Source organism: Dromaius novaehollandiae, chromosome 1 (genome assembly GCF_036370855.1).
Source record: "Dromaius novaehollandiae isolate bDroNov1 chromosome 1, bDroNov1.hap1, whole genome shotgun sequence".
In the NCBI taxonomy this organism is placed as follows: Eukaryota; Metazoa; Chordata; class Aves; order Casuariiformes; family Dromaiidae; genus Dromaius; species Dromaius novaehollandiae.
Window position 1 is genome coordinate 95,373,079 of NC_088098.1, and position 13,852 is coordinate 95,386,930.

The window sequence follows — 13,852 nt, forward strand, 5'->3', positions numbered from 1 at the left end:
TTTATTTATGAGAGGATGTAACTCTTTTCAGCTAATGTTTGGTGTCAGCTTTTGTTGAAATGGATCATCCTAGAGTTCATGCAGTTCTGCAGAGTGCTAGATCTCTCCTGCGTAAATGTCTTGGAAATACCTGATTTTTTTTCATGGGGAACTGATTTGGTTGTTTATTTTTTCCAGCATTGATTGTTCCGTACACAGTTGGACAACAGGATAGCGGATGGATATGCTTTTGTGTTTTTCCTGTAGCTGTCTGAATTGAGGGGATGTTTTCTTATGCAATCTGTGGTTCTGTAAGAATTAGGCTTTGGGGATTTTTTTAGGACTAAAAAAATAGCAAACAGAAGTCAGTCTCTTTGGATGCAAGACAGCACAGTTCACAAATTTGCAAAATTACTTGAAGAAAAAAGACTGTTAGCCTTGCCTAAATATATGTTTGAAATATGATTTAAAGTGCTACCAAAATACTGGAAAAGAGACTAACTAAGAAAATGCAAGGATGCTGCTTACTCTTCCAACTTGTACATACTTAAACAATTGAGAAATCTTAAGTGAGACTACCTGGTTGCTTATAGTTAGGTATATGCCTATGTTCTTGTAGGATTGAAATTCTAATCTGTTCATCAGAAAAGGCGTTATTTAGAAAATCAGAAATTGGTATCTTAAGCTTTCAAGAGACCCAACTTAGGAAACTTTATATCAAGGAATTTCTGCTAGTTGTGACTGTATGCAAATGAAAGAAGTAGAACAAGCTCGACCACTGACATTTTCTCCAGGAGTATTTGGAATTGGCTACGCAACATCTTAGAGTAACTGAGAACTGTATTGATAAAACTCTGCCATCTGTTACTCCACATGTATGAATACATGTGGTATTCGCAAGGACTGAATCTTTATATTTGAATTAACATCTGTCCTGAATAAACAGTCATGTTCTGTGTTTTGCTCTGGCTGCAAACCGCCTGGGTGTATGCTTGAGTCCAGGTACATGAAGCAAAGTTGTTCTTGAGCTTTATGTCAGAGCTGATGGAAAACAGTTAAGAGGATACGGCACGGGAGAGATTTTGCCTGCAGGACCTATGCATCACTGCCTTTGATATTTTTCCAAGGAACCTGCCATGTTTTTGCTGCTCTGCAAAATCATTTTGAAATCCCTGAAATCATCAGATATGGTTCACACATTTACAGGCAGAATGGAACCACTGAAACAGTCTACAGAAGCTGTCAAATTGTAAAGTAGTAACTTCTGAATGCATATCTTATCTACAATGTTTGAGAACTTTTTGTTGTATTGTTATGACAACTTAACATATCATTAGTGTTTGTCATATGAGTTTGTGTATTTTGCTGCTTTCTACACTAATATTTTTGCATGTTCTCAATCTACTGATCTATTTTTTTGTGATGAATTTCACTCACATGCACATGTCTACCCTTATGGTGCTTGAACTGTATAGTTAAGTAAATGTGAGTTTGACTAAAAGGTTCTTTCCCATTTCAGAGAAAGATGGAGTTAAAAGCTAACTGTTCTAAACCTTTAAATAAAATATTAGATGACCTAGAAAATGGAAAACATATTTCAAAAGAGCTCTGCCATCTAATTAAGGTGTAAGGTTTGCCCTGAATGTGTTGTCTGTAGGAGAAAATTTGCCCTGTATCTCTTCAGTTGTAAATTACAACTAAATTTGCATTTTTATGACACAGTTTGCAACATTGTGTCACTTTACGAAAACAAAAAAAAATATAAACTTACTTTTTTCTCTTATGTAAATTGAATGGAATAAGCAGTTAAACAGACAGCTTTAAAGTGACAAATAAAATTTTGCAAATATTTAGTTTCAGTAACTGAGAAATTGTCTAATAATATGCCTTTATTTTTAAAATGTGTATTTTTGCCTGATAATATACTCAAGTCTACATTTATTTCATAGATACATGCTGAAAAATATTGTATGATGAAAATATTATTTTTAATAGTTAAACGTATGTTATCGTTACTGTAGGGAAAAAGATCTTGCAGAAGCTCTAGAAGAAGGAGGTTGTGATCTTGAAACTGTAAGAAACATCATTCAAGGAAGGCGATTGCCTGCTGATCTAAGGGCCAAAGTCTGGAAGGTAAATATGAGCTTAAATCAAGAAGCAAGAAATACTTGAAGGTGTGTTTGATTTGAAGTGAATGATTTAATTATCAGGCATCTCTACAGAAGAGCCACCCTGTTCATGTGACACTGAAATGTTCATATGCATGTACATCGATTCAGTTTTGGAGTGTTTGCTCTCTATTGAGTTACATTACTGCATTCAATAATTGGATAGCTGCAAAAGTGCACTAAAAATGTTTAGAGACTTTTTTTTAATTTTGCTTGCAGATTGCACTTAATGTTGTAGGAAAGGGGGACAGCCTGGCATCCTGGGATGGCTGTTTAGACTTACCAGAGCAGAGTACAATTCATAAGGATTGTCAAGAGCTAATTGGTAAGTTTAAGTACATTTGGATCACCTATAGGAAAACTTCTGTACTCTCAGTTGTCTTAGAGCTTTGCTATTTGAATTAAATACTTTAATGATGTTTACCTTTCGAAGGAAGCTTTGAGGAAGAAGATGAGAGAGCACAGAAAATCAGAAAGAAATCATAATCAGGGAACAGTATCTTGTCTTTACTCAGACTCTGAGATGGGTGACATCATGGAAGTTCCAAGTGTTACCTTCTAAGTGATAGTTTGCCAGGGCTGAACAGAGCCCAGTGGGAGGAAGGCTCCAAGAGTTGAAAAATATTAATTTCTCTTTCAGTTTTCTTCTTCTAAACCTGACCTTCTTTGTATAGTGTCCTTCAAGTTTTTAATTGTCCAAAGACTTGTACTTAATTTGAACAGTTGGTGTTAACACCAATATGCATGTAAGCTCTAAGGGAGAAATATGTTAATGATTCTGGACTTTGTGTTTTTAGAGAGAGGTTTTTTTTAATAGCGTTCTCAGCAAAAGTGAAAGGTTGCATTTGTAAAAGCAGAATGTTGCTAGGACATTAGAAATAATAGTCCTGCATATCCATAAGGAACGGCCACGGGATCTGGTTGCCAGCTCATCACAAAAAATGACCATATGCCTGACACCATGTAATAATGTTAGTATCAGTGTTCATGTGGTTGACTCAGTGCTGACTGAGAGATTCGGTTACTCTTTCCTGTGGTATCGATAAGAGAATCTTCCGTTTTACTACCTGTCGTACTTTAATTTTTGCACGACTGAATGTTAAGACAGAGAATGGAGTTACTGCATACATACATACCACTTTTAGAATACAGTTGTATGTTCTATAGCTCTAAAAAACGGCAGGACTTATTTTCCTTCCCTGTATGTCCTGTAAAGGAAAGGGAAAAAGAGAAATTCCACTGTTATCAAATCACAGTATTTTTTCAGGAAGAGATTCATATTCGTATCGTATAAAATTAAGCACTTTAATCTCCAAATGCCATTAATCCTCTTTCTTCCTCTTTTTTTTTGCCAAATATTTTGTAGTGTGTAACAATAGTAGTTTGATTAAAGTAATGAATATAAAGTTCAGCGTGAAGATTAGAGATTTCAATTTAGGGTCTTATTAAATCTCTTTATTTCGTATTTTAACAAGACAAGTAGTCTCCAAATTTAAAACAAATATTCAGATGGCATTTGACATTTGCATACTTTTTTTTTTTTTTTATGTGAGAGGTAGAGGAAATGAAGGATCAAATACTTACTGGCTTGGATGGGAAAGTTTAAATACTTCCATAACACAACCTTTCATTCACAGTAACGAGACCCATGAGCTTCTTGTAATTGAGAGGGGAAAAATGTTCACTAGACACTTAATGGTACTGCATTTTTGTGTAATGTTAGGTATATAAGCTTCTCTTCTTTTATTCCCTCCTTGAACATAATGTAGTTTTTCCTTTTTTTATTGTAATTCAGTTTAGCTTTAGTAAAGTTGACATAATTTGACTGGATTAAAACACATTTCTAATGTATGAAATCAGATTTTTATGAAAGAAATGTGTTTTGTATTAAACTGAAGATTGTATGAACTTACACTGAAAGTCTAGCCACAAGTTGTATAATAAATATCTCTAAGTTTAAACTACAAATAAGCTAGGAACCACTTTTTTATCATTAGTTATACCATCACATGGAGGAAGGCATAATTTGAGTACAGTCTTGATATTGCTTATATTGATTGTCTCAAGGCAGGTGGATGCCAGTAATTATTCTGAAGAGTTGTCAGCCTTTTAAGGAGTCTGAGTAGAAAGATGCTTCGGATCTAACAAAAACCTAAATTTTTGTGTATATATCCAATTCAGAGATTTAATAAATGTTTAGCTTGCTACTTTAATTAAAAAATCTTGTAAAACAGATTTTGCATGCGTCAGTTTTCATCCAGATGCAAATTAATACAAATCATGGATTCAGAGTTAGTTTGTCAGTACTTTACTTTTCACTATATTACAAAATTCGTAAGAATTGGAAACAATGTGTTCTGCTGTATAAAAGATTACATGTTGATAGTTACAGTGAATCTTCTGATTAGCAACAATACCACATCTAATTTAAAAGCTAAATGTAGTTGTAAGTATTCAAATCAGTTCCCCTTTTATAGTCATCCTAACAACCCAAAATTTAAACTTTTTAGGAAAAGAATTTCAAAGTAGAGATTAAAAATATATTTTATATTTTAATATTAAAATTTAAGTGTCTAAACTTTGCTGATTTCAAACTACTGATTTTAGTTAATTTGCATGCCAGTGGGCTTTCAAGGAATTAGAGATATGTATTGTGGGTTGGTCTGTGCTGAAATTTAAATTAATTTGTTGTGAAGCTGAGCACATCAAATGAGAATAGAAAAGGGGCATTCTGTGCATGAAAAGAATCTACCCCTTTGTTTCACATATCCTGGAAAATCCAGACTTGTCTTATCCTGCCTTGTTGTGGTATTTAAACGCCTTATCCTACTGAGGTTATCTAAAAATCACTTATATTTATGCAAATGTCCTTCATCCATAAGCTTTTGGGATTTCTTTGGTAAGCATTTAATGCAAGCTGCTAGTTTCTTTGAGTATGCAGAATGTTGGTGCAACTGTGCTATGAAATTCATTCAATTTCTGTGAAAGGCCATTACAATGATTTAGAACTCTGTCACACTTGCCTATTTCAGACCAATTGTCAGTGCCAGAAGAGAAGTCAGTATTACTTTTGGATATTGAGTCTGTTATTACTTTTTACTGTAAATCGCGCAATGTTAAATACAGCTCTTTCCTCGGCTGGATACATCTACTCAAACCTTTGGTGCACCTTCAGTTGCCTCGCAGCGATTTGTACAACTGCTTTTATGCTATCATGAATAAATTCATTCCAAGGTAAAACTCTATTTCTTTTGCAAGTATATTATTTTTATTGTCATTGAAAGCATTTTCTGAAAGGACATGCATGTTGATTTTTGGCTAATGGTAATTTGCGGCTAGGAGTAGCACTACTTGTAACAAAGTTGTCATATTCCTTCATACAATTATAAAATTGAATTGTTTTTCAATACCTACTGATTATAAGTCCAGAAAACAATTGAGAAGTTTTAGAATATAATGAGTAAAATTGTGACTGATGTAACTTGAACATTCTTTTTAAAGGCCATCTGTCACTTCATGCAATATCAGAAATAGTTGTTTAGGAAGTATTCTGCCTGTATGATGTGTGAAAGCAATTTTTCTTTCCATTTTCTTTCCTAGCATTTTGGATGTTTAAAATGTCTCTATACCTGTGACTTCAGTGCAGTAATTGTGTTTCTCAAGATCTCTTTAAAAGAAGCAGTTGATACTCTTTTTGTATTCTCTGCCTGTGAATTGAGTGAGATGTGGACTCATTTTAATGATTTTTGAAAAAATCATTGGATCTTTTTGTATAAAAAATACAAATTTGGAGCTTTTCACATTGTTATATACGTGCTCTCATCAAAAATAATTTTTTATTTGTATTGGAGTAGCACCCTGACACTCCAGTGAGATAGCAGCACCTTCAGATTAGGGCCTTGTAAAATAATATATAGAATAGTCTGATCCTCTGGAGAGGAGCTTCCAGCTCAGGAACTGGATGTCTGCCCATAACATGAAAAGTGCATGTCTGGTATTGTGATAGGGAATGTTTGTCTGCCCTGTCACATGATTTAAGTTATGTCCATTGCTTATTTAAAATACTGCTGTCTCCAATGTGTTAGTGGAAATGTACTCTGCAAATTGTGTGGGGATATTAGCATTATGGTCACATGATTGATGTACTTTCAGTCACAGAAGGCATTCCAGGTGTCTAGTGTTTCAGTGTCTGTATAAGAACCTAGATAGTTCTTCTATAAAATATTCTCCAGTCTGAATAGACAAGACAGATAAGGGTAAGATGAAAATTAAGAAAGGATGTTCTTTTTTTTTTTAAAGATGGGAGATTGAAAGGCTTAGGCAGTTTGCAGTAAACTTGCAAACCTCCACTTAGGTCCATTTGGTTTCAATTTGATGTTTGACGTCTGGACCATCATTACTATTGAAAAAAAACAAGAAAAACAGCAAGGATATGGAAATGGAAGCTTTATTAGTCATAGACTTTCAATTCTATTCATAGTTTCTCACAGCTTGTAACTGCCATGAAATATTTTAATAGAATTTGTTCGAACAAAATATTGACATCATGTGAGGAAATGTACAGAATAACCTGTGCAAAAACTTGCAAACTGTGCAAAAACTTGGGCTGGTTTGGAAGAGCATCTCTAGCAAGGAGACTCAAGTCAAAGGAAGAATTTTTGTCTTTTGGAAGTGCTCTGTTTATTCTCAAAGGCTTTTGTTATAGGAAGGATACCCATCTTTCTCCTCTTTCTGCCCATCCTCCAGGATTATGAGTTTTCTGAACTAAACAAAAAACAGCTAATATGGAAGTCCTAGGTCATTCTTTGTTTGGCCCGTTAGTAGAAGAAAACCTCAGCGCCATTGTGCAGTTAAGTAGGCCCTGACTTGTGTGTGAACTGAAAGAGTAATAAATGAACTGACTAGAAAGTTGCAAATGGGCAGTAGAAGTGTCTCACTTCAGGGACCTGGCTGAAGAAAGTGCATTTCATCTGCTTTTCCATTTCAGTGTTTCTTCCAGTGGTGGGTGGAAAATAGCTTCCTTTTTTGTTTAAAAAAAAAAAAAAATCCCTCCGCCAAAGGAAGACGTAGATTAGTTTCCAGGGCAATTTATTTCTGTTTAGCTAAATCTTTTTCACATGCTTTGTCTTGCTTTGCTTTGTTTTCATCCATCCCTCTGATGGCTGAGCCTGCTGTCTCCACAGGGTTTCTAGCAGAGGAAGTAAATGGATAGGTACAGGAATTCACAAATCTTTTGTGTGTGTGTGTATATATGTATATAAATTTTTTTTTAACTTCATGTGCTATTAAGGGTTGATTAACATGGGTAAGTAACAGAAGGAGAAAGGTACTGAGCAAAACAGTTAAGAAAAATTGACTAAAGATCTAGGTGTTCCACTGCCTGTAGAAAAGTTCTTTAACTTTTTTTAAGAGTTATTTCTAGGTACAGATCCATTCCTAATGTTAAAACGTAAAAAAGAATTGCTGACTGACTTGAATAATTGACTATATTAATCATTCAAACAAAGAAATTTACAAGTCTTGCTTCTTATGTTAAAATCATTAATGGAACATTTTTCTTGTTTTCATTCTTTTTATCCTGTTAACTTAATGGGAAGTGAAAGATTTTGGGATAACTTAAAAAAAGAATCTCCATATAGGAATTACTGTGAAAATTTCCTTTTCACCAATGTAGATGTACCTGTTTTTAAGATAGGCTGATAATTGTGTTTGATGTGTGTCAAGTCTACCTGAGCTTATTTAAGCTTTTAAACACTTGAGATTTGTTACTAATGTCTTGTAAATATCTATTTCTTCATTTTAAATTCTCCTTTTCATGTAGTCCTTTCTTTCCTGCTTGATGATTGAAGTTTGACTGTTGTTCATATATGACTTTAGCATATTTTAAAGTTATTTTGGCTGCTGTATAAGAATGACATTTTTTTCTATTTTGAGTGAACAACACTGATGCTATTCTAGCTTTATTTTGATATTTAAATCTGTTTTAAATACTGCCTATATTTGGTAGAGGAAATCCTATGAAAATACTACATTCTTTGTACCACCTTGTTAACATAGTGCGGTTTTTTGTTTGTTTGTTTTACTCTGTGGCAAGTTAACTTCAGTATCAGTTCCTGGGAATTAAAAGAACTGCATAGGAAATTACATTATCTCAGCTAATAAAGAATTGCTGCTGTAAGTCGGATGACTGGAGTATTATGGGGATTTTCATAATTGTTTTCACTGCTACTTTTTAGGGATTGTTTTCTGAAGGGAAGACCATTTCATCTATTTAGGCTGCTGCTTCAATACCATGAGCCTGAACTCTGCTCCTTTCTCGATACTAAGAAGATGACCCCAGACTCATATGCACTCAACTGGGTAATAAAGTGAAAGTAGGGAAACATAATGAAAAATAAAATATTTTCTGTAAAAATTGAAGTGCAAGTTGCCAGTTTACAGAAAAGTAGTGCAAGAGATTAGAAATCTTATTTTTGAATAAGTACGAAGTATATTGAAATAAATAACATATTTTAATATAGTATGGGCTTTTTAATCTTTAGTTATTTAGAGTAAGGTATGAGATCTTGTGAACATCATATGTTTTTTGTACTTTGTGTTAATTGAGCCATTGATCTTAGGAACTAGAAATACCTGGAATAAGTAGGAATGAGAGCAACTTTCACACTCAAAAGGGCAAGAAACTGTAATGTAGGTCATTAGTTTTTATGGTGTGCAGTTGTATGGTTGTAGAGGTGGAGAAAAGTGAGCCTCACAGGTCTTTTAAAATCCAGTTACTGATTGTGTTAAAAACCTCTGTTAACTGAAATACTTGACTGCCTCATACAGCGCTACCGCTCATAGCTGTGACTCCTTTTAGAATTTAGCCATATATACTTTGCAGCTCTTCAAGAATGGCTTATTTCCTCTCCACCTTAATTTCAGAATTGACTTCAGTTGGAGATAATTTTAAAGACACTTATTTTGATCAGTTCTTTATAAAATTCATGTTGCAGAGCTACAACATAATACAGTAAAATTTTCATGTTCTGGTACTACTTAGTGTATGCAATACAAAATTGTGATACAGCGCTTGCAAAACAGAAGTCAGGGAAAAGTCTGCAAATTGTATATATAGAGAAGACTTTATTAATGACCTGTGAACTCTTTTAGACCTTTCTTTCATACTTGTAGGCTTTGCAATATTTTGTAACTGCATTCACTTTCAGTTAAAGAAATAAGATTAAAATGAATTCTTAAACAGCAAGTTGTTCTTAAGTAGGCTCTTTAGGCTGCTACCAATTTTAATTTTAAAGTGCATTCAGGAAAAATGTACACACTCTCAAAATCTGCCTGTTGCCAGTCATCAGCCTTCAAAACAGCAGTTGGGTTTTTTAACTATTGAATATCCCCCATTTTTGTATATTGGTATATTTCTTCTTAGTAAATACCAGCTTCATTATAGTTGTTTATTAAAAGTTTAGTGATTTGTTAGGAAAAATCTTCCCTTTGAAAGTAAGTAGGGAAATGAGCTAGTGTTACTGCCAGTCTTGATGTCATGCTTGCTGGCGTTATGATCTTAGAGAACAATCTTAAGCCTCATTTTATATTACAAGTTTACATGAAAATTGTTCTTTCATCCATCAACAAACTTAGTTCATGCACAGGTCTCTCTAATGTGTTGAATTATATAAGCAACGTTCAGGGACCTTTTATTGCCTCATTGTACAGCCAGCTGGTATGCAGTTGAGTTAGGTGTCATTACAAATATTACCTGGGATGCATGAAAGGATACTCGCGGCTTTTCTTTTATTCACTTTGAACTTGGCATATCAGAGAGGATGCATTTTTTAAAGAAAATACGGGAACACGCATATAGATTGTTAAATGGTCATGAAAAGTTTCTGTTGCTGGCAAATTTTTAATTACTTATCTGTGAGCATTGTATGTAATGTTGAGTAAGTGTCATTAGCAAACTAGTTTGTGACTGTGTTCGTTAATTTGGTTCTACTGTGAAAACTAAAAAGCATCGTGATATACTATGCTCTTTCAAAGTCCTGTTTGCTAAGCTATTTGGGTGAAATGAATTCTCTCATTATTGTCTTGTTTGGTTGGGGTTTTTTGGCCTGCCAAGCTAACTCAGTATCAGGAGATGATTCTAATATTGTTAGTACCTGCACTACATCAAAATGTAGTATTATGTAATTGGTGCTGTGGAGTGCCTATGAGCTGAAAAGCATTCTGGCCAGATTGTTATATCTCTGGCTGAATTTGCACAGCTGACAATTTACAGCAGAATTTCCTTCACACTGGGGATATTATTCAGAGACAATGTTCTGTAGCTTTACTGCACTGTTTTTTTTAAAAATCACTTTTGAAGGTAGAACCATCCTTCAATACATGGTGCAAATGTATGTGTTAATGTGTTTTTTTTGTTGTTGGTTTGTTTTTATTCTCTTTTAGATAGCTTGTATCTCTGTTAACAAATGTTATCCTGATAAGGTTGATTACTAGTTATTGCTTTTCTCATACTATTTTCTGACTTTTCAGCTTGGAAGCCTTTTTTCATATTACTGTTCAGCTGAAGTCACTCAGGCAATATGGGATGGATATCTACAGCAAGCAGATCCATTCTTTATTTATTTCTTAATGTTAATCATCCTTGTCAATGCAAAGTAAGTATATAGTTAATTATTTGAAATAGTTAATTATTATAGTTAATTATTTCCCTGGTCACACAGTTTTAATCAATCTGTGTTTCATTTTCTTTTACTGACTTAATCCATGCCTGTGACTTTACTGTTTTCAGAGATGTTATCTTAGCACAAGAAACAGATAAAGAAGAAATGATAAGTAAGTACTTCTCTTACACAGCTGTGATAAAACATTCACCATATAATTTAATCCCTGCGTAGTTTATCATTTTAAATTATTGGATGATTAAATTGTCATTTAATTATCATTTAATTATTTACCTTTTCTCCTCAGTGAATCCCCTCACCTACTAATTCCTTTCTTACTGTTCTTTTGCTGCATCACATCTACTCTGTCCCTAGTGTTCTTTTATTTCCCCTTAGCACTCCCATGTATAGTTTTGTATTTCAGTTCAGGGTACTTGAAACAACCCCCATGTCTCCAAGCTCAAAGCAGCAGCTTTTAAATTCTTCTTTAAATCTATTTTGCTGAGTTTTCCAATTTATCATCTTTGTATGTGCCTGATTTGGGCTTAACTCATGGTTGTTGTCTCCCTATCCTCTCCCACCCTTCTGTCTTTATAGGAATTAGACCAAGTTTCTCATGAGCATATTTCACCTGCCTTAGCATTATTTTATATGGCACAATATAATTGATAAAGTTCTAATAATACAAAATAAGAGTGCTTGGGTTTTTGCAATTTTGCCTTATGCTGCAGAACAATTCCCTTGTACCATTCTGGACAGATAACAGTGCAACTGACTTAGTATTACGATTGAAAGCTGAAACTGTATAGAGGTGGAAGTGTGCTAAATGTGAACTAATCTGGGTAGAAGGTTTAAAGTTCTAGCGAATAATGTAGGTTTCGTATGGATAAGCAGTACTCTCTGTATCTTCTACCTTTACCTAAAGAATGAATCACCATTCAGCTTTAATTAATAAACTAAACTGCTATGCCTTATAAAAATAAGATATCTTATGATATGAGAGGGCATATAGTGCTTATTTTCCATCTGAAATAATTGTGTACCTATGTCATTTATGTATGTCAGAATTCCTAGAAACTTCACCAGCCAGCCTTGATTTAGAGGATATAGAAGATCTCTTCTCTTTGGCACAATATTACTGTAGCAAAACTCCAGCTTCTTTCAGGAAGGTAATAACAAAATAATTTTGAAATTCTCTTCTTTTTTTGATGATTATTTAAGCTCTTGCTGACAGTAACTGACTATTTCATTGAGGGTTTTTTTTTTGTTTTGTTTTTTTAAAAAAAATTCTTTCATGTTGGTTACTCTGGTTGTATTTACTTTTATGATCCCTGAAAGCTTGAAAAAGAAGAAGCTTCAAGTGAAGCATGTTAAAAAGAAGCTTCCCTACAGTCTTCTTGCTTCATGACTGATGACCAGTTCCAATGATCAGCCACCCTTGCACTGACCCTTATATATTAGTGGGCAGCCACATAATATAATTTTCTAAAGTGTTAAAACTTAAAATTCAAAAAAACCAGAAGAGAACAATGCTGCAGACCAGACTTATTTTTTCTGTAACAATTTATTTTTTTTGTTAGAAGTCCTCCTTAAGCTCTTTTATCTTGTTCCCTTATTTTGCAAAATAGGCTCTTATAAGAGCTGACCAGTAAAAATGTCATGCTGACACAAGTGCTTTGTAGTAGACTGCACAGCTGTCCTAGCTGTACTTGCAACAGCAAGCAGAAAGAGTCATTTACATGAGGTACAGGTGTCATTACAGGCTCTGATTTTGCAGTCCTTCCTTATTCAAGAAGTCTATTAACCAAGTTGGACTCATGAGATAGAAGTAATTGCTTTTGACTTGTCTGTACTTTCACTGATCTGTGGTAGACTGGTATGTGAGATTCTTGAAAAGACATAGTTTTTCTTAATGTCAGATTCTGTTTGCTGACATGCAACTATACGTAATTTAATCATGTTGACACTGTCAGAATGGAGAACAAGCATGTTTGTAATCAAAGTTCATGTTTTTCAAAAGTCTGTGGAAAGAAATATCAAAAATTCAATGACTATATAGAGAAGATATATATTGGGATTAGTATTTGTGATGTGGTGGATGTTGTTTTACTTCAGTTTTAAGGATAGAATAATGGCTTCAGTTAACATTACTTTTTTTTTTTCTTTTTTTTCCCTCTTGCCCCTAATAGGACAACCACACTCTTTTTGGCAGCAGCTTGCTGGGCCTCAAGGATGATGACACTGATTTGAGCCAGGCTCTCTGTCTAGCAATTTCTGTGTCTGAGATTCTTCAAGCGAATCAGCAACAAGGAGTCAGTATACTAAATTATTCTTCTTTTGCACAGTTTTTCTAGAGAAGGAGTAGAATCCCTTACTTCTCAATGTATCTCAAATATTTCTAAGTGCTAACATTGCAGCTGTGTTTGCTGTTTCAGAAAAAATATTTTTGTCTTGAAGTTGTCCCCTTTTCAAATTATCTGCTGACTGCAATGCATCTATGCTGTAGCAACTAGAGCTACAGCAAAGGGGAACTTAATGTGGCTGATCTAGATTTGGGGGGTAGGAGCTTGAAGTAATCTCTCACTGATTTTACTTCTTTTCCAAATACAGTTATTGTAGAGGAAAATACACTACTTTGTGCCTTTGAGAAGAATGCTGTTACAAAATATCTTTCTTTTGGCAATTAAATGCTTAAGCAAAAAATGTGTTTTGATGCAAGATATTTGCATAGTTTTGTCTATTACAAAGATTCTTAAATGCATGGACTTCACTTTTAGTATTTAAGAACGATGTATGGATATTCATGTACTTACAATATAGTGTTTCTTTTTAACTGTTAGCTTTTTTGTATCAGTTCTCATGCCCCAGTTCATCATACATAGTTTTTTTTCCTACTCTAAGTAAAGTTAAGCATGTGCTTATATCCTCTTTAAGTCAGTGGAGCATAAATCTAATCCTGTGTGCTGTGTTGTGTCATGGACTGTTGGACTGGGACTTCAAAGTTGTCCCTTCTAATATCTTCCCATGTTGGCATGTGCTCTCCTA

The 13,852-nt window shown here is 34.1% G+C and overlaps 1 protein-coding gene across 2 annotated transcripts in view; it reads left to right on the top strand.

Annotated features, from left to right (window-relative positions):
- The window catches only part of TBC1D23 (TBC1 domain family member 23), a 34,085-nt gene that overhangs the window by 4,889 nt on the left and 15,344 nt on the right, over positions 1–13,852 (top strand). For both annotated transcript variants that reach the window (XM_026112342.2, XM_026112343.2), the window contains exons 2-9: positions 2,001–2,112; positions 2,367–2,472; positions 5,180–5,381; positions 8,384–8,507; positions 10,677–10,801; positions 10,936–10,979; positions 11,873–11,976; positions 12,997–13,119. In XM_026112342.2, coding sequence (XP_025968127.1) covers positions 2,001–2,112; positions 2,367–2,472; positions 5,180–5,381; positions 8,384–8,507; positions 10,677–10,801; positions 10,936–10,979; positions 11,873–11,976; positions 12,997–13,119 — 940 coding nt within the window. The remainder of the gene's footprint in view (positions 1–2,000; positions 2,113–2,366; positions 2,473–5,179; positions 5,382–8,383; positions 8,508–10,676; positions 10,802–10,935; positions 10,980–11,872; positions 11,977–12,996; positions 13,120–13,852) is intronic.